The sequence below is a fragment of the Pelodiscus sinensis genome, chromosome 13, assembly GCF_049634645.1.
Source record: "Pelodiscus sinensis isolate JC-2024 chromosome 13, ASM4963464v1, whole genome shotgun sequence".
Lineage (NCBI taxonomy): Eukaryota > Metazoa > Chordata > Testudines > Trionychidae > Pelodiscus > Pelodiscus sinensis.
Window position 1 is genome coordinate 26,708,946 of NC_134723.1, and position 24,516 is coordinate 26,733,461.

The following is a 24,516-nucleotide window of genomic DNA, read 5'->3' on the forward strand; positions in this document are numbered from 1 at the left end:
GGAGTGTGAGTGTGAGAATCTGAATTTTTATATTTGAAGAGCTGTTGTCAATCTTTTGGCTAGGATTACAAACTGTCATCATCTCACTAAATATTTTAGAAATGTGCATCTCTGTCTGTCTATCCACTTGTGAGTCTGTTTGGTCAAGAACTCCTCCTAAACAGTAAGAGCTAGGCCCACCAAATTTGATGCACAGCTTCCTCTTAGAATCATAGAATAATAGGACTGGAAGGGACCTCAAGAGGTCATCGAGTCCAGCCCCCCGCCCTCAAGGCAGGACCAAGCTCCACCTACACCATCCCTGACAGATGTCTATCTAACCTGTTCTTAAATATCTCCAGAGAGGGAGATTCCACCACCTTCCTTGGCAATTTATTCCAATATTTGACCACCCTGACAGTTAGGAATTTTTTCCTAATGTCCAATCTAAACCTCCCCTGCTGCACTTTAAGCCCATTACTCCTTGTCCTGTCCTCAGAAACCAAGAGGAACAAATTTTCGCCTTCCTCCTTGTGACACCCTTTTAGATATTTGAAAACCGCTATCATGTCCCCCCTTAATCTTCTTTTTTCCAAACTAAACAAGCCCAGTTCATGAAGCCTGGCTTCATAGGTCATGTTCTCTAGACCTTTAATCATTCTTGTCGCTCTTCTCTGTACCCTTTCCAATTTCTCCACATCTTTCTTGAAATGTGGCGCCCAGAACTGGACACAGTACTCCAGCTGAGGCCTAACTAGTGCAGAGTAGAGCGGCAGAATGACTTCACGAGTTTTGCTTACAACACACCTGTTGATACAACCTAGAATCATATTTGCTTTTTTTGCAACAGCATCACACTGTTGACTCCTATTCAACTTGTGGTCCACTATGACCCCTAGATCCCTTTCTGCCATGCTCCTTCCTAGACAGTCGCTTCCCATCTTGTATGTATGGAACTGATTGTTCCTTCCTAAGTGGAGCACTTTGCATTTCTCTTTATTAAACCTCATCCTGTTTACCTCTTATCATAACTTAAAGCAAGGTCAGGGTTTGGTTGTGTCAGAATAATGGGATATGTGTGGAAGTTGATTGTTTCTCATGAAATGGAAAGGGAGAGGTTTGGTAGGAGGGACAACAAGGGGCCAGAGAGGGGAACCAGGACACCTATAACCCCATTGGGCTGGCAGGATGGAGAAAGAGACAGTTATCAACTATATATTTCAGAGAGTTTGTCTATTTGTGTGTGTGTCTGTCCACTAGCTGGGGGCCATGCACTCCTCCCCCGGCTGCGCCTGCTGGAACTGCAGTAGCCATGGAGAGGCGCTTCTCACCTGGCCCCAAGCTAGTGCGGTGAGAGAGGGCTGAGGCTGTCTCTCTCCCTGTGGCAGCCCGCATATTGAACCCCTCATCCCCTGCCCTATCCCAAAGCAATGATTTAAATGAAGAAAAACAAAGCTTATTTGAGTTAAGGACTGAAGCAATGCCAGGTAAATCTTCTAGTTATGAAAAAGTAGGAATCTCCTTTGTCCTAGTTGTATCCCCATTGTAGCTGTAGTTGACAATTGGAGTTGATTTTTTCTGTTTTGTTTCTTCTTCTTGATAGATGGACCAGTTTTCCACTCTAGCACTCTGGAAAGAAAACCTCCTGTTCACAGCTTGGGGCAGGACCTCACTGATGCAGAAATGGTGGAATACCTCATCTGAAAGGCTGAACTTGTATCAAAACTGGGACATGATAGCAAGAATTTTTTTTAAAAAGACAATTTTATTGGAAAAAAAATGTAGTACCTGAGTAATAAAGGAACACTCAGCTCTTTACTCTTGTATATTATGTCTCAACAATGTGGACAGGTTAATTTATAATTTGTTTTAAATTATAAAATACTTGTTCTTTGAAAGTCATTCCCTCCTCTCCCTTTCTCTCCAAGCTTGTTTTTAATACTGGATCTGGTAACGTCTGGATAAAACAAAGGTCTTAAATGCACTAAATTCTATTTTTAATTGCAGTATTTTTTAAACCTTGTATTTTTTTTAAAGTACTTACTTTCACAGCGGTTGATTAATTTCTTTTGAACACTGCCAAGATGGGTAAAATGACTCTGCACAATGACCATGTCATGTCAGAGCTAGATTGTGTCTCTGTTCTGAATGTCACCAAAGGCTGTAGAGTACAGGTGTTCTGAGTAGCTTTGTAAAACTTATAAGCTAAGGAGCTTTTTTTTCCTCTATTGCCCTCTGTAGAAAGAAGTCAACATGGAGACCCCATATTCCAGGGCAGGAAGGATTTCAATTTTCACAATGTGCTCAAACTTATTTTGGTTTTTGTACTCTCACTATCACATTGATTTTAATAGCTCCAGAGATGGATGTCATCATCGTGTTTGTCATTTTCAGCAGTGCCAGAGAATCCCCTGTACTTTTATGCATATATAATTTTGAGTAATTTATACAGTAGATAATAAATAATATATTGCATTCAGGTTTTAAGTTATAATATGAAGAAACTGCGGGCCTAATTCTGATCTCGATAATGTTTTTTCACCATCGTAACTCCACTGCCTTTAGTGGAATTACTTTCAATTTCCACCTGTGTAGGTGTGGAACCCTGTAGTATTTGATTATTAGCAATTTGATCTGTTGCATTAGACCTTGATTGGGAATTATTTTTGGCATATTTCCCTCTATTCCAGTTCTCTGATTTGTATGTCCCTCATTCCGCGAGACAACAGATTGTCTGTCTCTCTCTCTCTCTCTCTCGCGCGCGCGCTCTCTCTCTCTCTCTCTCTCTCTCTCTCTTTCTTCTAATTGGAGAGAGCAGCATTCCTGAGTTTTAAAGTAAGGGAGGAAGTTACACATTAGTTCATCATCAGTTTCACTCTGTTTCTTAGCAGCTAGCCCAAATGCTGCAGTGCTTGGTTTGCAAATGCTGCTGGGGTATGTTCAGACACATTAAAAAAGATTTGTCTTGAGCTATTTTTTGAATTGTATGAAAACACTTCAGCTACGTCTACACTGCAGGCTTCTTGTGCAAGAACTGTTTTGCGCAAGAGTTCTTGTGCAAAAGGTATTGTGCAAGAGCATCCATGGCAGTGTGGATGCTCTCTTGTCCAAGAAAGCTCTGATGGCCATTTTAGCCATAAGGGTTTCTTGTGCAAGAAACCCCTATTGCCCGTCCACGCTGCCTTCTTGCACAAGAGGGCTTATTCCTCGTGGGGAGATAACTCTTGCACAAGAAGCCCTCTGTTCTGATGCTTTACTGTAAATGTACTTGCGCAAGAATGTGCGTGCAGTGTAGATGCGCTGTAAGTTTTTGCGCAAGAACAAGTGTTCTTGCGCAAAAAGCCTGCAGTGTAGACGTAGCCTTCTGTTGTTAGATTGTTTTTTAAAACACTTTGTTTACTTAAATTGTATGTCTTTCCCTGACAGCGCTGTGAAAGCATCTCAGCTGGTCCCAAAGTTCCACTACAGCAGGGATGGACAACCACAAATGGTGGGTGGGCCTCATGCGTGGCCCTCCTTCACCTCAGTAGGCTGCACCAGCCCGCCGCCGACAGGCTGCTGATTGCCCACCACTGCAGTACAGCATTATAGTAGCCAAATCTTGCCATGGAGCGAAGGAGCTTCTAATTAAAGCTCCTACAATGGGACGGGTCCCCTTAACTCCCAATGAGTAGAGAGCATATGGCACCTTAGCACATTAGGTTTGAAATTGCAGTGGCTGTCTGGAGGCTGCAGCACTGTCACCTGTTAGTACTACGCTTTCTTGCCTCCGGATGATTGGCTTTTAAAAGGACCAAAGTAATTGGTCTTAACAACACCCCCAAAATATGTCCTCAGATACCTTCCTTGATTTTTTTTTATAGACTCATAGACTTTAAGGTCAGAAGGGACCATTATGATCATCTAGTCTGACCCCCTGCACAGTGCAGGCCACAAAATCTCACCCACCCCTCCTAGAATAATCCTCTCACCTATATCTCAGATATTGAAGCCTTCAAATACTTTGAAGACCCCAAGATGCAGAGAATCCTCTAGCTGTGATCTGTACCCCATGCTACAGAGGAAGGCAAAAAACCTCCAGGGCCTCTGCCAATCTACCCTGGAGGAAAATTCCTTCCCAACCCCAAATATGGCGATCAGCTAAACCCTGAGCATGTGGGCAAGACTCATCAGCCAGACACCCAGAAAGTTCTCTATAGTAACTCCTATCATCCCTCCATTGACCTATTTCCCACTGATAATGAATGGTCAATTAGTTACCAAGATCATGTTATCTCATCAAACCATCCCCTTCATAAACCCATCTAGTTTAATCTTGAAACCAGATAGATCTTTTGCCCCCACTACTTCCCTTGGAAGGCCGAAGTTAACACTGTAACGCCTAAATATCAGCTCAAAGTGGGATTATGTTTTACTTTAAGCAGTCATTCATCTGAATGGATCATGTTTTACTCTTGAAAGGCAGATCCTCTTGGTCCTAGTGGGTTTGCCACCTGCTAATTTTGATCATTGAGAAGTCTTAGAGCCATAGAAATTAAGAGAGGGCAATGCATGTTGGTAAGAGATGACGCCAGGGCAAATACCCTGACTTTGCCTCTGACCTCTTTCTCTAACAGCCTGACTCGACCTCCCAAACTGGACACTCACATTTGGGATAATTCAGAGGTGTACTTTAAGAGTTGGCCCATTTCATCCATGTAGGTCCTGGTCTTTCCTCTTGGCCAGTGCAGAATTTTTCCTTAAAGTTCATTCTATTATATTTTTCCAGGCAAGTGTTCTACCTCTTCTCATAGAGGTACCCTTCACAACTTTATAGCTCTCTCTGTTGAAAATAGCTAATGTTCTTTTTTGCTTATTTGTATCCCACTAAATCAAGTAATGCCTACCCTGGATGATTCTAAATGATTTCTCTCCCTCCTGTGTAGTCATTGGAAGCATCATGTGACTGTATCCATCTTCCTGTCATAAGATTGTTCCCTATTGTATCTTTTGTGGATTGGGTTTAATACATGAATTGCTAGGAAGATTGAAAGTATAGTGGTGAGAGAGATTTGGTGTCAGAAGTCTTTTTGTTAGTCTTTCAAAATCTGGAAAAGCAACCTTCTTGAGAGCTACTCACAGGCAGGTAAGGAATGTTACATCCTATGCCCATTCCTGCGTAGGTACTAAAATGCATGGACCAATTATGTACGTATATCTGGTTTGCCTGGGTCCATGTATGTTGAGTATTAGACTGGAACAGTCAGCACTTCTTGGTTGTTCTCAACTCATTCCTTATAACAAAATTCCATTGTAATTATTATAATGAGGAAAAGAAATAGAGGGTTGAGCTTTATGACTGAAACACAAAAGGTGCACAGCAATGGTCTCCACCTGAGAATGGAGGCGAAAGATCTCCTGAAATGCAAAACTTTGCCTGCTTCCCGGTTTTTTAGCATTGATGTCATGAGATTTTATTACAGTCAGTCATTTAAAAAAAGAAGGCATAAAAGGTGTATTATTCTTGTGTGACTGGGGATCTGAGATCCTCTTGCAGGGCTGACGAACTAGGAGCCAACAGGGATACGTGCTTTCCACTAAGCCTTCCCTAACTGACCTGATGTGACTCTAAAAAAGTATGCTTTCTTTTTGCGGGAGATGTGTAATATAGCTTTTGGTCTTTGTACAGATTTTTCCGTTTTCTTTTGAAACAGAAGCTACTTACAGAAGTCAAACTGCACACCTGGTCCCTTTCCTTATGTAGACTACTTTCTACTGAAATAAGATTGTAATTCAAAATAATTGCAATGAACTTAAATATCAAACCAAACTTTAGACTAAGAGTTTGTCTTAAACTCGGGTATTAGAAGCAGAGGTGCAGCTTTTATAAGGAAAACCACATATTCCTCTGGTAGAGCAGAACAGGAGTACATTTTTCATCTCTTTTTCTTTCCCCTTTTAATGCTCACAAAGTGTCCAGTCCCACAAATGCTTTCCATCGGCAACTCCCTTGAGATTTGATACTCCAAAGGACTGAGTAATAGGAGGTGGAGCCTTTTATTGCTAGACGATTTGTTCAAATCTGGTCCTGTGTTACTAGTGATTTTTTAACAGCTATTTGTGGATTAAATGAGTTGGTGGGTTTTCCTATGAGCTATCCATGCCTGTTTGCAGGATTCACCCCAAAATTGTCAAGAACACTGCATGCTCCCATGCAGATCGCTCAAATTATATGGTGCAGTAGTCTCTCTAGACATCCGTCCAGTGAATCCTATTACTAGCAGCCACCAAAGAGACTGGTGTTTATCTGGTTATTACAATGGTGGTAGTATAATACTGCTCCTTTAGTATGGACAGACTTTTTTGGGCCTTTGGATTTTAACATCTATTAGGACTGGTGAGCACTAGCAGAGGAATTGCTATAGTTCTCCATACCATGTCGAATGTGCCTGTGGTTATTTTTTCATATATTCATATAGGAACGTTTAAAAGAGCTAGTGATTTTAGGTCTAGAAAGTAAAAGACAGTAAATATAATTGTATTACTGTATTTATGAAGAAAATACTCCTTCGCCCCTCCTCCCCCCAAAAAAAATCTTACTCTTAGGTGATTTTAGTTTTTGGTCGTCAATAATGTTTCTTGGGCTTTCAGGAAAGCATTGAAACCCATTTTGTTTGCACTGTTGTGTAAATGTAAAACAAGTGCTGAGCTAAGGAGTTGAGTGTAAAATAACAGGCCTTTCTATCTTCTAACTCAAGCACATCCTTTTGGGTTTTTTAAAAATTGTGAATGTTTAAATAAGTATTCAGTCACCTCTGCTTTCTGGCTGGGACCAGAAGCAACTGTTGAAATAAATCTAGTGAGTGTCTTTGTCCCTTTGGGTTCCACTCAACATCCACAGGTCAACTTGATGGTGAGCAGAACTTGTAGAGGTTTGCCTCTCCACAGAGTTAACAGTCAAACTCCCATCGACTCCAGTGGTTTTGAGAGGTATTCTCCAGGATTCCGGTCCTTTAGTGTTCCATTTATAGAATAGTAATTGTTAGATGGATTACCATTTTATACTCTCTTGGTTTTCCTTTCCCTGGAGTTGTGGCCTACAGGGAAGAGCCAATAGAAACTGACCAATGTGCTGCTTATCTTTAGGGTCCAAAATATCAAACCATGAATGGAAATATGTAAGTTTGCTATTTAACAGCCTTAGACAATGTATCAAGAGATGGTCTTTTTTCTATATAAATCTATATTAAACTAAATTGTGTGGATTATGTTTTTCCTTTTTTTAAACCGTCAAACTGATTTCATAATTGGGGAATGAGCTGTTTTGTAACCTAATAGTTGAAATGGCCCTAAAATCTTTGAAGAATGTGGCAGCTTTAATTCTTTTTTAAAAAGTGTAAATATGCACTAAATCTTTTGTAAATGTCTGTATTATCATGTCTGTAGTTAGCCATAAAATATCTTCACTGAGTTTTAAAATGTGTTTTGAAATTAATTTTTATCATAGGTTTTGGGGAGGGGGTATTCTTAATTTAGCACAAATATTTTCTGTTTGCCAAAAAGGGGGGTATTAATACTCATTCCAATTTACTCTACCACTTTGGGACCTGATTCTGATTTAATTTGCGCCGCTGCAAATCAAAAGTCAATTCCTTGAACGAAATGGAGTTTGCACCACTGTGCAGCCAGTGTGAGAGAAGAATCCAGTTCTTTGTTTCAGTTTTTCAAAAACTTGGTTGAAACATGGGAACATTTTTAATTTTTTTAATTTTTGGGAACATGGGACCCTTTTAAAATATTTTTAGTCAAAAAAGCGAAATGTGAATTTTTCCAATCAATTATATAGCAGGTCAGAAAAACAGGATATAATTTTTGTGAAAAATGTTTGACAAAAATTTCATCCTCTTTCTTTCTCCCCTCCTCCCACTGAAAAAATTACATTTGGAACATATCGACTAGCACTATGATTTGGGGTTCTTCAATTTTTGGTTTCCCAATTTGAAAAGGTCCAATTTTTGGAAATGTGGCAATTTTTGAGTGCCTAATATTGGACACCCAAAATCCTAAGTTACTTTTGAAAAGCTTGTCCTTTGTTTTTAAGCTGCTGATGTAAAGCTTGCTCATTTGCTTTGCTATAAGTTGAATATTTCCATTTCTTTTTTTCTACCCCTTATCTTGCATTGTAAGGGGAAAGAATGGTGATCATCTCGAGGTGAATGGGTCTCAGCAGGCTTGTTTGAGTCGATATGTTTTCATTGTTAATCTTTGAAAGAGTAACTTGATATTTCTAGTCTTCATGGGCTTCCAATGGTTTCTTAAATAATAAGAGGTCAGAAAATCTGGGATGCAGAGGTTAAATTAAAACAATTGGCCATAGTACTATGGAAATTTTAATAGAGGGCGAGTCAGTCTGTCTCCCTTGCTTGTGAGTTCATTTGTCTTATTGTTTAGCTGTGTAATCCATGGACCACAGCAGAGGCTTTCTGCACAGTTGGCTTTTCTGCAGTGCAACTATAGTGCATTTGCAGATGGCCTTTTAAACACGATTTAAACAAATTCCAGTTCATAACACAGTTTGGCCATTCCTTGTGTGATATAGCCAAATGCTATTAAAATTTGGGAGCCTTGTTCAAAACCCACTGAAGACAGTGTAGAAAGGCTCTTAGTGTCTACAAAGGCTCTTACGGTCTACTGGAACAGGGCAGTTGCAGAGATAAGCCTGGTTCTCTCTTGTCCTGGCACTGGTTTGTACCCACTTAGCAAGTGTGTTTGACAGACGTTCTTTTAGCACACTCATACATGGCAAGCCTTACAAGATGGCTGTCCTCATGTGTTCTGACCTTCTGGATGCACCGTTCCCAGTACTATTTTTAGAAAAGTGCTTTTCTCTCTTCTGGCTCTTTGATTCTTCTTGTGCCAAGTGTTTGGATTTTAAAAAAACAGCAGCAACAAATTCTAATTTAATTGTTTTACTTTCAGTTTTTAAATGGCTGGATCACTAAATGGAAAACTTGATCCATGTCATTGCAGAATAATGCTGGAAAAATGTAGGGTTCTTTTGTTTCCTTGGCATGTATATACCTCCCATTACCTGTAAAAGGGGCTCTCATTGAAGACAATACACCAATTGGAAGGCTAGCATATAAGCCCCATATAATTTGTTGGCTAGTGTACACATGGCAGTATTCTTAAAGGGATGTTAACTGCTTTCCACTGAGCTTTCATATCTGGCCTGAGTTTAACTGAAGCACAGCAGCTTCAAGCATAATCATATTTTACCACCCATTTTATTATATTTTCACAGGTACTTTAAAATAATTGCAAAAATAGGCAGAATCCCAGTGTAGTTTGAATCACTTACATAGGCACATGAATGCCTCCCCTTTACTACGTAATGTAGAATCTGAGCATCTTTCATGTGAAAATAAATCCTGTAACACTGGAATTGACTTAGAAATGTATGAAATGGGATGACAGCAAATCCACTGTTTGCTCTTCCGGAGTTAAAGGCCTCTTAAAAGGGACATTTATGCATATGAGAAAATGATGTAAACTTTTGTAGTTTTGGGAAAAATTGATGAGCACAAATGTCTATAGTGAAGAATAGTGTTCCTATCAGACTATAATGATTTGCCCCCCATTAAAAAAGGTACATTTGTGTATGTATTTGAATAAAAAGCTGAGAAGTTTGTCAGTGATAGGTCTATGAGATCCTCATGATATAAAGAATATTTCCTAGGTAAAGTAACTCCTTTTTTCCTTATAACAAGAATTATTTTTGCACTATTTTCTTTTTCTGTTGCCATGTTCAGGAGCTGGAAAATAAAACTGTCTATGGAATTTTTTATATGTACCTTTTATTTATTCTAGATGAATTTTTATTCCTTTCTCCTGTGCATGTCTGAAGTTGTTCTGCCTAATTGGACGGTTATTACATAGGTTCTTGTGCATCCATCACCACGAAATAAGGAGTATAGACACTACGGCTGCGTCTAGACTGGCATGATTTTGCGCAAAATCTTGCCGCCTGTCTACACTGGCTGCGAGTATTTGCACAAGAGCACTGACTTTGTAATGTACAAAATCAGTGGTTCTTGCGCAAATACTCTGACGTTCCCGCTCAGGGATAAGCCTTCTTGCACAAGTATTCTTGCGCAAAAGGGCCAGTATAGACAGCAACGGTAATTTCTTGTACAAGAAAGCCCGATGGCTAAAATGGCCATTGGAGATTTCTTGCGCAAGAGAGCATCTACACTGGCACGGATGCTTTTGCGCAAAAGCAAATCTTTTGTACAAAGGCACATGCCAGTATAGACGCTTTCTTGCGCAAATACTTTTAACGGAAAAACTTTTCAGTTAAAAGTATTTGTGCAAAATCATGCCAGTCTAGACGCAGCCTACGGGTACGTCTAACTGCACACTTATTTTGAAATAAGCTATTCCGGAAGAAATACTCCAAAATAGCTTATTTCGAAATAGCACATCTGCACTACAGGGAAGCCTCAAAATTAGTCCAAGGCTTCCCTAACGTGGACTTGCTACCTCGATTCAGAGCTCCAGGAGGCACTGGGGAGTAATTACTTTGAATGACCCTGGGGAGGAGCTATTTCGAAATAGCAGCAGTGGAGCGTCCACACTACAACTATTTCAAAGTAGCTATTTCGGAATATCCATTATTCCTCATGAAATGAGGTTGACAGAAGTCGGAATAAGCCTTCTGTTATTTTGAATTTATTTCTTGCACAAGAGGGCCAGTGTAGATGCTTCTGTTATTTTGAATTTATTTCAAAATAACAGAATTGCTGTGTAGATGCTCACATTGTTATTTTGAAATAACTTGTGTAGATGCACGCTGAGGCTGCACTGCACCACCTTCTTTCTCACCTCTGACATTTTTGCTTTCAATCCTAAAAATATGAAACTTGATTTTTATTAAATTGAAGCTTAAAATGTTCAGAAATAGTCCCACACGAGAAGAGTGAGGATATGGAATCACTTCATGCTCAGTCAGACTCCTACAGATGACCACTGGACTTTTGCACGGACAAACCATGGACAGAGAGGGGACAAATATGACTGGGCTGCATGCCCTCCTTCACCCTAAAATGTCTTATAGAGGACTTGTTCGTTTGGTTTTTTTGTATTTTGAGCTGCCTAACTGATACCAACTTCAGGGAAAGAAAACCTTCTGTACATACCCTGTGTAATGGTCTCAACATACTGTCCTCTCTCATGTTTGCAAGGCCCTTCTAGCTGAGAGTCTAAACCATAAATTCTCTCCCTGGCTTCCACGAAGAGGAAGAGTTGTGTGAAGCTCAGATCAGTTTGCTCAATCAGGTTTCCAAGTTTTGAATTTGCAACAGGTGTAATCTGTTCTCATAGCTCTACGGAATTCATATCAACGAGTGTGCATCCTCTGGCTAGTGCATTAATTGACCACCCTTCCACTAAAAATATGAGTAGCTCTCAAATTTCCCAAAGTTTTGGTTTTCATGAGAACTCTTGATGGATTCTGCCTCGCATAGCAGCAGCAGCAAAGTCACATTGCTATGATGTAGCCCTGATGGCATGTAAAATGGATTTCCATCTTTTCAAATCTTTCTTTACCAGCAGTCCATATGGAAAGATTTAGGCATTTTAAATCCCTCAAAATTGCATCTTCCCACCTCATGGTTGACTTTGTGTTCTACTTCCTTCATCCTCAGCCTTAAAAATGTTCTGTAAAAGCTTGCCACCTTCTGCCACCACAACACTCGTCTTGTTCTCAACTAGTGGAAGCTGCAACTTTGGTGGGATTATCTAAGTATTTCTTTATTCATGGTTCAAACAAACAGGTGTTGAGAATACTGGTGATACTTGACACTGAAAACAGTTTAGTTTCCTCTCCTCGCTGCTTTTAATGCCCATGTGTCTGATGCATCTGACAAGGTTGTTACTTGTACAGTGTTGAACATTCATATCTTTGTTGGCTCGAATAGAGGCCTTTGAAGACCCTGAAATGCCACTGATACAAGATTGATACATTTGATTTTCTTGGTTATAGAACCTTCTGCTTTCAAGCAGCTACGTAGAGAGAGTAGCTACTCACGCATTCGGTGTCATTGTCACCTGCATGTAGCACTGGCAGATCATTCATTTCTGTTTCAAAGGAGAAAAGTGTAATGGGTCAGGCTTCTCTTATGACTGCTAACAGATGTGCTGAGACCCCACTGAGCCTGTTTTCCCTGCCAGCTTGGGCCCCCACAACTCTGTCTTTCTGGGTCAGACACGCTAGCCTTCTGCAGGAGACACGGGGTCCAGGCCATGCCCCCAAAGCATGTAAAGACAGATGCACAAACTCCTAGCCGCCACAGGTAACACTTACAGTGGTTTTATTAATAAAAGTGATTGTATTAAATATAAAAGGTAGGATTTAAGTGGCCATAAGAGAGCACACAGAACAACATAGGTTACTAAGCAAAGGTTACTAAGCAAAATAAAACAACACGCAAACTAAGCTTAATACATTAAAGAAACTAGCTACATGTAATATCTCACCCTCAAAGTTGTTCTAATGAGCTTCTTTCACTTCACACATTGGAAAGCCTTCCAGGTTGGGCCCAATCCTTCCTCCAGCTCAGTCTGAGATGTTTCAAGGAGTCATCTCGGGTGGGGTAGCCGGGGAGAACTGATGTACCAGATTACATCACTCCCCACCCTTAAATAGGTTTTGCATCCAGCAGGAATCCTTTTGTTCAGTTTGAATTTCCCCTCTGCTCTTGTGGAAAAATACAGCATTCCAAGGTGGATCACAGCATCAGGTGCCTTGGTCACATGTCTGTGCAAGGTCCTTATCTCCATACTATGCAGGCTGACCCATACATCCGCAGGTTAAGACTAGGGATGTGAAAATGCGTGTAACTGGCTAACGATGTAACCGCTGAAAATATCAGCTGGCTCCCTGTGCACATTGGCTGCTACCCTGCACTGCTGCCTTTGTATCAGAGACCGGGAGCTGTGTGTAACCTTTTGGGTAACAGATGAGGAGTTTATCGGTTGCCGGTTTAAACAGCTACATTCTTACATCCCTAGTTAACCCCCCATTGTCCCTTGCTAATGGGCCCCTAGCTCCATGTCTGGTTTCTTCCTTGTCATACCCAACGGGCTTTTCCCAGCATGAACACTTTGATAATAAATCTAGTGTCGCTATTCCCAACTGCAGATACAGAAATGACACTTGCATGTCAAGAGGATAATCATATTCAGTAGATTGCAACCTTTTCAATGCTCTCCTGGGAAGTATTTTGCATAAAGCATATTCCAGTTATGTCGTATTTTATATTCATAAGCATATTCCTATAAAACAAGGCTGGGCAAAATATGGCCCGAGGGCCGAATTCGGCCCGCCAAGCTCCAGGATCCGGCCCACGGACCACCCCGCCAGGACCCTTAGGCACATGCAGCTTCACACTCTGCGCTTTCCTGTTCTGCAGGGAGAAGGAGGCTTCGTGCGATCTCTGCGCCCTCAGCCCAATCCTCAGCTCCTATTGGCCAGAAACAACCAGCCTATAAGAACTGTCTTGAGCCAATCTCCCAACTCTTATTGGCTGGAAACAACCAGCCAATCGGAGGTGAGAGATTCATCTCAGAGCCTGGGGCAGTCGGAGTTGAGCGCCACGTGGAGGGAGCAGCCTGTATTTTCAAGCGGGCTGGGGCTGCCGGCCAGGAGACAATTAGGTAAACTCCTCCCAGCCAGCGCCTGCCTCTGACACCCCAACCCCTCCTGCACCCCAGCTCCCTTCCCCAGATCACCATCCAAACCCTCTGCACCTCCTGCCCCAGAGGACAACTACCTCCCAGACCCTGTGCCCCCTCCTACAGCCCGCCCCTAGGCCAGAATCCTCTATTGTACCCACACCTCCTCCCTGACCTTACACCCCAATCTCCTGACCCAGGTCACAACCCCCTCCTCCATCCAAACGCCCTCTGAGACCTCATGCCATCTCCTGCACCCCCAGTCCCTTACCCCATGTGCGCTGCTGCACCCAACCTCCATCCTAGACCCTGCACCTCCCCCCCACAGAAAAGTGTGGCCCTTGACCACTTACCAAAATCTTGGAGTGGCTCCCCACCAAAAATGATTGCCCACCTCTGCTATAAATAATATGGAATGCCCCATCACAGAAGGTGTAACTGGCATGGATGGTGTAGCAGCATTCATAGTGCAATGAGCCACATGCAACATCTATAAACATGATGTTAACTTCCTTCTGCTGCTCTAATTGTTTTTCAGTAATATGCTGCCCAGCATAGATACTAGATCTGTACATCGACCTGTGTAAAGAACTACACTGATGGTCTCTCGTAGGGTTGAACCAGGATTTTGATCAGTTCAGATTAAGGACATGATGTGGTCACAGATTCTGTGACTTCCCAGTACCTCTGTGACGACTTCTAGATCAGAGCGGGAACCGTAGCTGCTGGAATAACTGACTGGCTGCTAACCCCAGGGCCACCAGAACAGCTGAACAGGGGCTAGCCCCAGGTTTGCCAGAATAGTGGTTCCTGGACCATTGGAGCAGAGGTTTAGTGTTTTACTAAAACTACCCTGGGATGGGTGGACAAAAGTCAGGGACTGGTCACAGGCTCCAGTGAATTTTTGTTTATTGCCTGTCCCTGATTTCTGCAGCGACTGATGTGCTCAGGGGACACCTGAGCAGCTTGGACAGCCTCTGAACTAGGTGCATTCACCATTGCTGGGAGTTTTGGACCCCCAACCCTGCAGCAACCGGAGGTTGGGTGTGGTGGGCCTCAGTGTTGGTGTGCAGGGCGGTGCTTACCTGGGAGGCCCGCAGGCATACCCCTGCAGCTCCCTGTTATGATTCCCAGCCAATGGGAGCTGCAGAACTAGGGCTTGGCATGCAGTGAAAGAAGCACACATTGCTAAGAGCTGGAGGTCACTGCTTTCCAGGAGCTGGGTAGAAGCCTGCCCTAGCTCTGCCCATCTCTTCTGCACACTCAAAGTATCTCCCCAGGATGTGCCCCCCAAGTACCCATGGCACTCAACCTGCCATCCCCTAGCACCCCCAAGGGCTGCCCCCTATGTTTTATTCAGGGGTATATAATTAATGTCATGGCATGGTCATGGGCCATTAATTTTTATGCCCATGAACCATCCATGACTTTTACTAAAAATACCCATGACTACAACATAGTCAATCATGACGATCACTCCAACAGGTTCTCTTAACTGATTGTTCAAGACATTTCTTTTTCTCTACTGCCCTTTTCTTCCTCTCTTCATCTATGCACCCAGTGCCCTGAGCATCCTTCCAGGGCATCCATTCCACATCACACCTCTTTTTCCCCCTCTCCCATAATTTGATGGTATCACCTGTAGTCCAAATGCTTTTACATGCTCAGTTGTTCTCCAGCAATCTCTGTGATGGAATGCAAAAATCAAGTCCACTCTTCTTCAGTGGTAGATAGCTGATTATCCATTGTAGACTATTTGTTGGAAATTACTACTGTGTAATTATGAGCAATTGCTTAATCAATAAAGTTATTAATATTGAAGGGTTTCAATGCAGTAGACCAGGGTTTCCCACACTTTTTTGGCTGCAGAGCCTCTATGGGGTCCGGAAAATTTGGCAGAACCCTTAAAATACTTTGATTTTTAATACAATAGGTACCCAAATAAATAAGTAAAGTTTTGGAATTCTATTTTTATTTCTTGTATATTTCCTATACATTCTTTTTTCCCCCAAGAAAATTATCTGAAAATTAGTCACAAAATAACAGGGCCATACAACAGTCATTAATATTTTCTCATAGAGCCCCTGGACTCATTGAGTGAAGCATACTTTGGGAAACCCAGCAGTAGATACCTGTCTCTGGAGCTTAATTAAATGGACCATAATTGTTGCTATTAGGAGTCAGTGATCAGATTCTGGAGCAAGATCAGCACTCCTAAATACATGTACAACCTGGATGAGTTTGGTCATGCATTTCTGAACAAGAGCACGATCCAATGTTGCACCTTTACCTGATACATATCAGAATCTATGCTTCTGGCATTTCCCATTCAGAAACAAGGTAATGATTAAAAATAATTTGTGTAGAAGCAGATGGTGTGGATGTTGGTGGATGGTGTTGCATAAATTGCAAGGTTCGTCCCCTGGAGGCTAGTCTAATTTGCCCACAGAAGAGAGTCACACTTTCAGGCTGGGTCCAACTCCATTTTATTGTTTGCAAGCAATGGTCAGCCAAGGAGCTATTGCTCAAAGCAAAGCTGACCCTGGGCGTTGGCTAAGCATCCTTTTTTATACTTTCTTTAACTTTCTTATCTAACTTGGCACGTCTTGATTTGTTACCTTAGCTTCGTGTTGCCGCGTTATTGGTTAGCATATTTCAACTCTATTCCATTCAGTAACAACCACCAGTATAGCTTACTTAAGCAATAGCAATTAGCAAATTCCCCTAACTCAAGTAATACGTGTACTCCAGACCTTGAGAAATGGGTCTAAACAGCTAGTTCCTCTACAGCTTCTAAAACATGCGCAATCGGCTAAATGACACGTACTGTTTCAAGCTTAAGTAATGGAAAGGGGAAGAAGCACACATAGTTTTTACTATATTTTACTACAATGGTATGTTATGATTATTAGTTCAAATCCAGTTTTATCATAGATAGCCATTCTCTCATTTGTATGTCCAAAATTGACAATGATTTTGTGGTGATATCCTAGATATAATGTTACCTTTAAAATACCTTGTGAACTTCTTTTCCCACGTCAGGCCTTCAAACTGATAGTGGTGGCTATCAGGAGTGGGGAATAAGCCTATCAAATCTGTAGTGCATTTTGCGCTCACAGTGACAAAAACAGACCCATACTATTATGACCATCAGATGTATCATAGACATGGAACAACTGTCAAAACTGTGCTCTCAGGCTGTGTCAATGCTGCAGGATTTTGCTGACAGAGTATGCTAATGAAGCGCTTATTAGCATTTGTCGCATTGTCATTTGCATATTCTCTGCCAATGCTTTTTGGGCAAGAGGTTTTTGCGCAAGTGTAGACTGGTCTGTTTTGCGCAAAAACCCCCTTTCGTGCAAGATTCTTATACCCCCTTTTTTGAGGCATAAGGATCTTGCGCAAAAGGGTTTTTTTGCGCAAAACGGACCCGTCTAACACTGCTTGTTTTTGCGCAAAAACTTCTCGAGCAAAAAGCATCTGAAGAGAATATGCAAATGACAATGTGACAAATGCTAATGAGCGCTTTATTAGCATACTCTCTACCGGCAAAAGCCTGCAGTGTAAACATAGCCTCAGTGCTCAGATTTGACCAAATCTCATGCATGACACATAAGAACATAATATATATATCATAAGAATGGCCATGCGGGGTCACGCCAAAGGTCCATCTAGCCCCTGTATCCTGTTTTCCAACAGTGGCCAATGCCTGGTGCCCCTGAGGGAATGAACAGAACAGGTAATCATCAAGTGATCCATCCCTTATCTCCCATTCCCAGCTTCCGAAAAACAGGCAAAGGATACCATTGATGGACCTAACCTCCATGAATTTATCTAGCTCTTTTCTGAAGCTTGTTAAAATCTTGGCCTTCGCATCATCCTCTGGCAAGGAGTTCCACAGGTTGACTGCGTTGTGAGGAAATACTTTCTTTTGTTTGTTTTAAACCTGCTACCTATTAATTTCATTTGGTGACTCCTCATTCTTGTCTAATATCAACATTCAACCTTTCTAGTTCTTCAGTCAAGAGAGTCATTTTCCCAACAAATGGCAATGAATGAGAGTTCCATGATCCTATCTTCAGATACTGATATTGCCACAGAAGCAGATGTACTTGTTGTATATTGGGTTGTAGATGTAGATCTTCTTGTTATGGTAACTGAGTAGGTCACTGGGGTCAGCCCAGCTAGTCTGGGCTTGTTCTAGTGAGTTCTGTGCTATGCAATAAAATGGACACTTGCACCTACTCCAGCTCTCTGCCTTTCCACTGATTTCTTCCTATACTGTGAAACTCCCCACGACATAACAGTACTGTCTCTGTATTCCCCCCCCCCCCCCCCCCCCCGGTTTAAGGAAGAATAATGATCATATGATCCAACTCTCTGCCTGTAGTAGAAGATTTGGACGGATTCTTAAATTTGATTCTGTTTTGAATAGGAAATGAAACTGCCAAAGGTATTTTCATCTGTGTCTCAAAGCTACAAGAGTTTTATAGGGTTGATTTGCAAGTCATTGCCCAGTTCTCCCTCTTTATTCAGGCTTGGGGCCAACCGTAGGAACACAGTACCAAAAGGGCACGGTTTGTTCCTTTCTGAAGCAAATGTCGAAAAGGTCACACTTGGTCAAGCTTAAGCAGTGTAACCTTGTGGTTGGAGCATAGGCTTGAGAATCAAGACCGGTGTGTTCTGATTATGGGTTTTACACTAACTCTCTGACCTTGGGTGAGTCAATTAACTTCTTTGTGCCTCAGTTTCTCTATTAGATTATCACCCACATTTTACTATTGCACCATGGATATTATGAGGTCTGATGACTAATGTTTGAAGTGTTGTGATATCTTTGGATGGACACAGCTGTTACACATACTGGGCCAGGTCTAGATGTGGGTGAGTAGGACTGGTGCCCTGGGCACCAACTTCCAGAGGTGTCATACGACTGTGTTGCTTGTCCATGCTTGGGCTTTCTTGTTTTGTTTTCTTGGCTGCTTTGGGAGGATGCCAAAAAATGTCCAGTGCTGTTCCCATGTGCGCAGGTGTGTGCATGTGCGTGCGCACACACAAATACACCCCCCCTCCACAAAACTTAATGCACACCCACCCCTTAGTATTGCAGAAAGGAAGGCCTGGAATGAATCTTGTGAGGTCAACTAGTCATCCCCGCCCCACAGACTAAAAGAGGATTAAGTGTACCTAGACCATGCCTGGCCAATGTTTGTCTAAGCTGTTCTTAAAACTCACCAATAATTATTGGGAGTTCACAACTTCCCTATGTAACCCATTCCAGTCCTTAACTCTCCTTAGAGTCAGAAAGCTTCCCAAATAACTATCCTAAATCTTCCTTGCTGCAAACTAAGCTGATTATATCTTGTCATATCCTTGTGGGCATGGAGAACAACTGATTGTTACTTTCTGTATAACAGTCCTGAACATACCTGAACACTTTTCATGTCCCTTCCCACAGTCTCCTTTAAACTAAACATGAGTAGTTCTTTCATTCTTTCCTTACATGTCATGTTTTCCTAAACCTCTTAAGCATTTTTATTGCTCTGCTCTGGATTCTTTCCAGTTTGTTCACATGTTTCTTAATTTTTTCCCCCTTCCTTGCATTATATCAAATGGGGTCTGTTCCATGTGTCTGCTCCTGCCAAAATTCTCTGTTCCATGCAGTATTCTCTATCACACCATTTGTTAATATGTCTTCCTTTCTTAAAATGTGGTGTCCAGAATTGGACCTAATACTCCAACTGAGGCCTCACCAGAGCCTCGTAGAATGAAAGTTACTTCCTGTGCCTGATGTTATTACTTATATTAAATTTCAATTAAATTAATTCTCCTTCTACCTCGCTAGCATACAAATGAGAAAAGAACTGAACCATCTGCAGTTTTCATACAGAGATTTTTTTTTTAAGATGGAAATATTTACTTGACCAATTTGGTTGACCTCCATGATGAAATCACAAAACTGTGGAAAGAGACTGCTGGGTGAGTGCAGAGGGAATTGGAGTTTGAAACACATGTTTCTTTTAGCTTACAAATTGCTGTGTAGTGTTTGGTAATTGCAACACAGCCCTGACTTAGGCAAGGAATCTGGAAAGGTTACAAATCTCCCTTTGCAGTATAGTCGTGGAAGAATTCTCATTTAAAAAAAACATCTGTCAGGAGTTATTTAAAGATCACTTGATTACAGTAAGCCCCAGTCATTTTTGGCGGGATGCTCTAACAGTGTCACTTCTTGGCAAAAGTAGCTCAGTGTAAAATAGGCATGACATCTTGTGTGTTGTCTCTCACCCCATCCTTTTCACCTTTACAATTTACCACAAGTACAGATATAGCGCCATGTAGCACCAGCAGTTGAAAAATACAGCAAAATGTTTGGGAGTCATGTAATATATAAACCCCTCTAACTTTCTACAATGAGTTTGAAGGCATTGGAGTTACTTGTATTATTATGAGTTTTAGCTCTTTGGGGAATTCATTGAGGAGGAATGCAAGGGGGTCCCACCATGTAACAATATTAATTGTTTGCAAATAAAACCTTCCACCACCTCTATATTCTGGGTAAGTTTGATCATCCATATTTTGTAGCTAAGAAGCTGAGGCCCAGAGAGTTGAAGTGAATTGGCCAAGGCACATCACTGGAGATCTGGGATTAGAACACAAAAGGGAATGATTCTTATTCTTCTGCTCTTCTCTAAACAAACTCTTCTATTGTGTAGTGTCAAATTCATGCAAGCGTCTGCACGGACTTCTGTGCCAAACCCATCCAAACGGAGCCAGTAGAAGAAATTTATATTTGTAGCTGGTTTTACATGGCAACATATTGTGGCAAATTAAAAGTTCCTTGCAACAATATTTGAGCCCATAACTGTTGCTCTCTATTTACATTATTATCACTTTATATTTAAGAAAAATTGACTTAGTAGGAATATACAGTCCAAATATATTTGTGAGACACCCTCGGGATTAAGGAAAGAGTAGATGGATGCTGGAAAATCTGTTTAAACTTAGTTCTGATCTTCAACCCATTTTAAGGGGGTTCTCTCTGGGCTTCTCAGTGACATGGGTATCAGCATATGAGACCGGATAGGACCAGCACCAATGTTCCCTCTAACCTGAGTATTTGGGTGGCTACCCAGGAATGATCCAGGATCCACCCAGCTGATTCGCAGAGCACCCATAGCAACAACAGCATGTATTTCTTCTGATAGTGCACCTTCACATATGTGTTCGTGCACATAATAACATTTATTTCACACATGGATTGAAAAAGTTAGAGGGAACATTGTCTAACATTGCCCATCTTTTGCTAATACAAGATGCGGAGTCTCCTTTCAGAATCCGCACCCTGGATGAAGCCAGGCTCAGTGATTGTGACCCAGGCCTGCCAATGGGGGAGGGACAAAGGGAGCAATTGCCACAGGACCCAGTGATTCAGAGGGGACCAGGGTTCCTGGCCACTGCTGCTGCTACTCTGCAGTGGCAGCGGCCTGAGCCCCAGACCCTTTAAATTGCTGCTGGAGTGCTGTGCCATGCACTTCAGGTAGGGCTGCCCAAGGCCCTGCCCCTTTTGGGAACATGGAGCTGGCTCCCTTTTGCCCAGGGCCCCATGGAGGCTGATGGGTTCCCTGCTGTAAGCTTGGGGGGGGGGGGAGGTTATGCAAGAACCGGTATATGAGGAGGGGCACTATGGAAGAATCCCAGGTGAAGATATTCTTCCTTTCCAGATCTAGGTCCCACTTCTCAAACTCTCATTAATGGATTCATCTCATTAATGGATCTCAAAGTCACCGTATTGTTTCAGGCCAATTTCACAAGCCAACTCCACAGGGACGCCTCAGAGCTCAGCTTCATTTACAAGTTTGATTCATTCAACACAGGTATGAACATTGAATGGATGGCTTGCTACATTCCACATCCTAATGACATAAAAAACCAAACAATGGGTATTAAAGAACACTTAGTACTTTCTCTATCAGCTTATGTAGCATGAAAAGCTTAAAAAACAACCAGTAGTCTAGAAGCACCTTAAAGACTAAAAAAACATGTAGATGGTATCACGAGCTTCATGAAAAGTAACAGAGAGGTAGCCCTGTTAGTCTGATCTTGGTAAAACAAAAAAAGCAGTCATGTAGCACTTTAAAGACTAAGAAGATGGTTTATTAGGTGATGAGCTTTCGTGGGTCAGAAAGTGAAAGCTTCTTGGACACTTTGACTATTCTTTTCCCTCCTTTTTCCTTCTCTCTTTCCCCCACCCATCCCCTATTTATCTAGAAACTGGACCTTTAATAACTCCATTCATCTGAATAAATGGGTTGTGCCCACGAACGCTCATGATACCATCTACACGTTTTGTTAGTCTCTAAAGTGCTGCAAGACTATTTGTTGTTTTTAAAGTTTTTCCAGTTTCAGACTAACATGGAAGTTCTCAAACTGTGACAACCTTAAAGTTAAGAACATTCCTAAGTGAATGTAGCATCAGGACCTGTCACTCTACAGTTGTTGTGGGCAGGAGAGTGTGTAGCTTCATTGAAACAGTGAAAACACAGACAACAGAAAGGAGTCAGGAACCTATTGTAGATATCAACAGTAAATGCCCTCTAATTGAAGATTCCATACAGCTTTATATGAGTTTGACTGATAATCGTTCAGTGACAACAAGTCTCATGAAATAATCTGCCCTTCATAAAACCTGCATTTCACAGCAAAAAAGCTTCTGGTTGAAACCACGGAGCCCATCTCTAACTGACCTGGATGGAGTTTCTGGAGCTAGAGGTCAGTTTTATAATCCCTTGGCTCCACCCCTTACTGGTTTTAGCTAATCAGCCCTTTCCATTTCTATGTAGGTTTAATTTAGGGATTTAATAGTATAGTCGATTAACCAATATGCAAAAGCTTATAGGTTAATGCTATAGACTACATGGATTTCCTCTCTCCCCCTTGCCAGTACATTTTTTAGCAGGCTGGCCAGCAGCTTGGCTCAGTCCTGGCTTGCCCCGGGTCTGGGACCTATTCCACTGCAACTCTGCATATAAAGTGTATTAAGAACCAGGTGGGCAGGCAACCTGGCTCAGTTCTGGCTTTTGCCTCCTGGACAGGCAGCCAATACATGAGGGGAGCTGGTTTTTAAACTGGCTCCCCTCGCGGACCAGCTCCCAACTGGCACCTCACACTGCTGCGTCTGATACAGAGGCAGCAGTGCGGAGTAGCAGGGGGCTCCTCGGGAGTGGGGCTAGAGTGCACTGACTGCCAGCCCTGCCCCTGGGACTATAGAAATAGAGGAAATGAACCACCTTTTAGCCTGGGAACCTGCACTGTTTCTTTCTTTGCAATACTGCATCCTTATCCATGATGGTGCTATATTATGGTAGGAGCCGGCAGCACTCAGCTGCCTCACTATCACATGACCTACAATGAAGTGCAACAGCCATGAGCAAGTACTGGCTTCTCCTGCTTCTAGAGAAAGTTCTAGAACTCCTTGCCAGAGGATGCTGTGAAGACCAGGACTTTAACAGGGTCCTGAACTAGATAAATTCATGGAGGTTAGATCCATCAATGAATATTAGCCAGGTTGGGTAGGAATGGTGTCCCTAGCCTCTGTTTGTCTGGAAATGGATGACAGGAGAGGGATCACCTGATGATTACCTGCTCTGTTCACTCACTCTGGGGCATCTGGCATTGGCCACTGTTGGCAGATAGGATACTGGGCTAGATGGACCTTTGGTGTGACCCAGTGTGGCTGTTCTTATGATCTTATGGCTGAGAATAGTGCAGTTTATTCCCTGTTGCTACCTCTCGGGAAAAGTCCTAAGTGACGTAATTGTGTTGTCTATGTGTAACCCACATATCTTATGGATGTGGTTCACTGTCCCATTTAGTGGCATTGAGACCACTTGCAGAAAGAATAATGAGTCTGCTCTACACCCCAGCTAATATGCTTTTAGCACATGTAGTAGAGGCTCATGTTCTAAGCTCCAGTGGTCCCAGGTTTGATTCTGCATGTAGGTGTTACAGCTGTAGTCTGTGGATTTCTCAGTGAGAGGTTCTGGGTGCAGGTTCTCTGCATTTCACAGGTACCAGTGCACATTTACAGAAGCCTCTGCCCTCATCTGGATTGTCTCCTTGAGTAGAGTTTTTGTGCACAGAGATGCCAGAGTGTTTACAATTGTACACATGGAAGTTTGGGATTCATTAAAATGTTTGCATCTAAACATATTTTTAAATAATTGGAAGGAAATTGCATTACTGTCAAAAGCAGATTACACACTAGTGGAAAATTAGAAGCATAAAACTGACTAAATAAACTATGTAAACTAAAGGAATAAGAGCAGCTGAGACCTGAAACAGCTATGGAACAGGGAATGTTTAAAATAAAAAATTAGAGTTCACTCCTGAAAGGGCCAGAGATTAGGAATTGTCCTAGGGAGCTTTGGAAAATCTCACAGAAGGCCATATATTTTGCTTCTATATAAACATGTTGGGCTAGTTTCCAATTTCACTTGTGTGGGTGTAAATCCAAAGTAATTTAGAGTTACATGAGTCTAATTGAGATTGAAAGTTGGCCCACTCCTTAATATACAGCACAAAACTAAAAGCATCTAGTTTGCTTCAAATGCCAAAAGCTGTGAAAGCAAGCTAACAGCACCCTGGGATGAGTCTCCAATAAAATCTTAATTTTCCAAGTTTTCAGTACTGTATACTAAATATGACTGGTCTTAATTCCCCAGCATGGCCTGATTATTAGGTGTCTAGTCCTGCAAGGTATTGAGGGTTTAGGTACCTGAACTCCTAGGTATTTTTAAAAAAATCCATGTGTCTAGCTTCACCTTT

General features: G+C 42.0%; 1 protein-coding gene across 4 annotated transcripts in view; it reads left to right on the forward strand.

Annotated features, from left to right (window-relative positions):
- The window catches only part of AMOT (angiomotin), a 99,671-nt gene extending 89,873 nt beyond the window's left edge, over positions 1 to 9,798 (forward strand). For all 4 annotated transcript variants that reach the window (XM_075940903.1, XM_075940902.1, XM_075940901.1 and 1 more), the window contains one exon: positions 1,583 to 9,798. In XM_075940903.1, coding sequence (XP_075797018.1) covers positions 1,583 to 1,683 — 101 coding nt within the window. In that variant the 3' untranslated portion in view covers positions 1,684 to 9,798. The remainder of the gene's footprint in view (positions 1 to 1,582) is intronic.
- Positions 9,799 to 24,516: the final 14,718 nt, after the last annotated feature.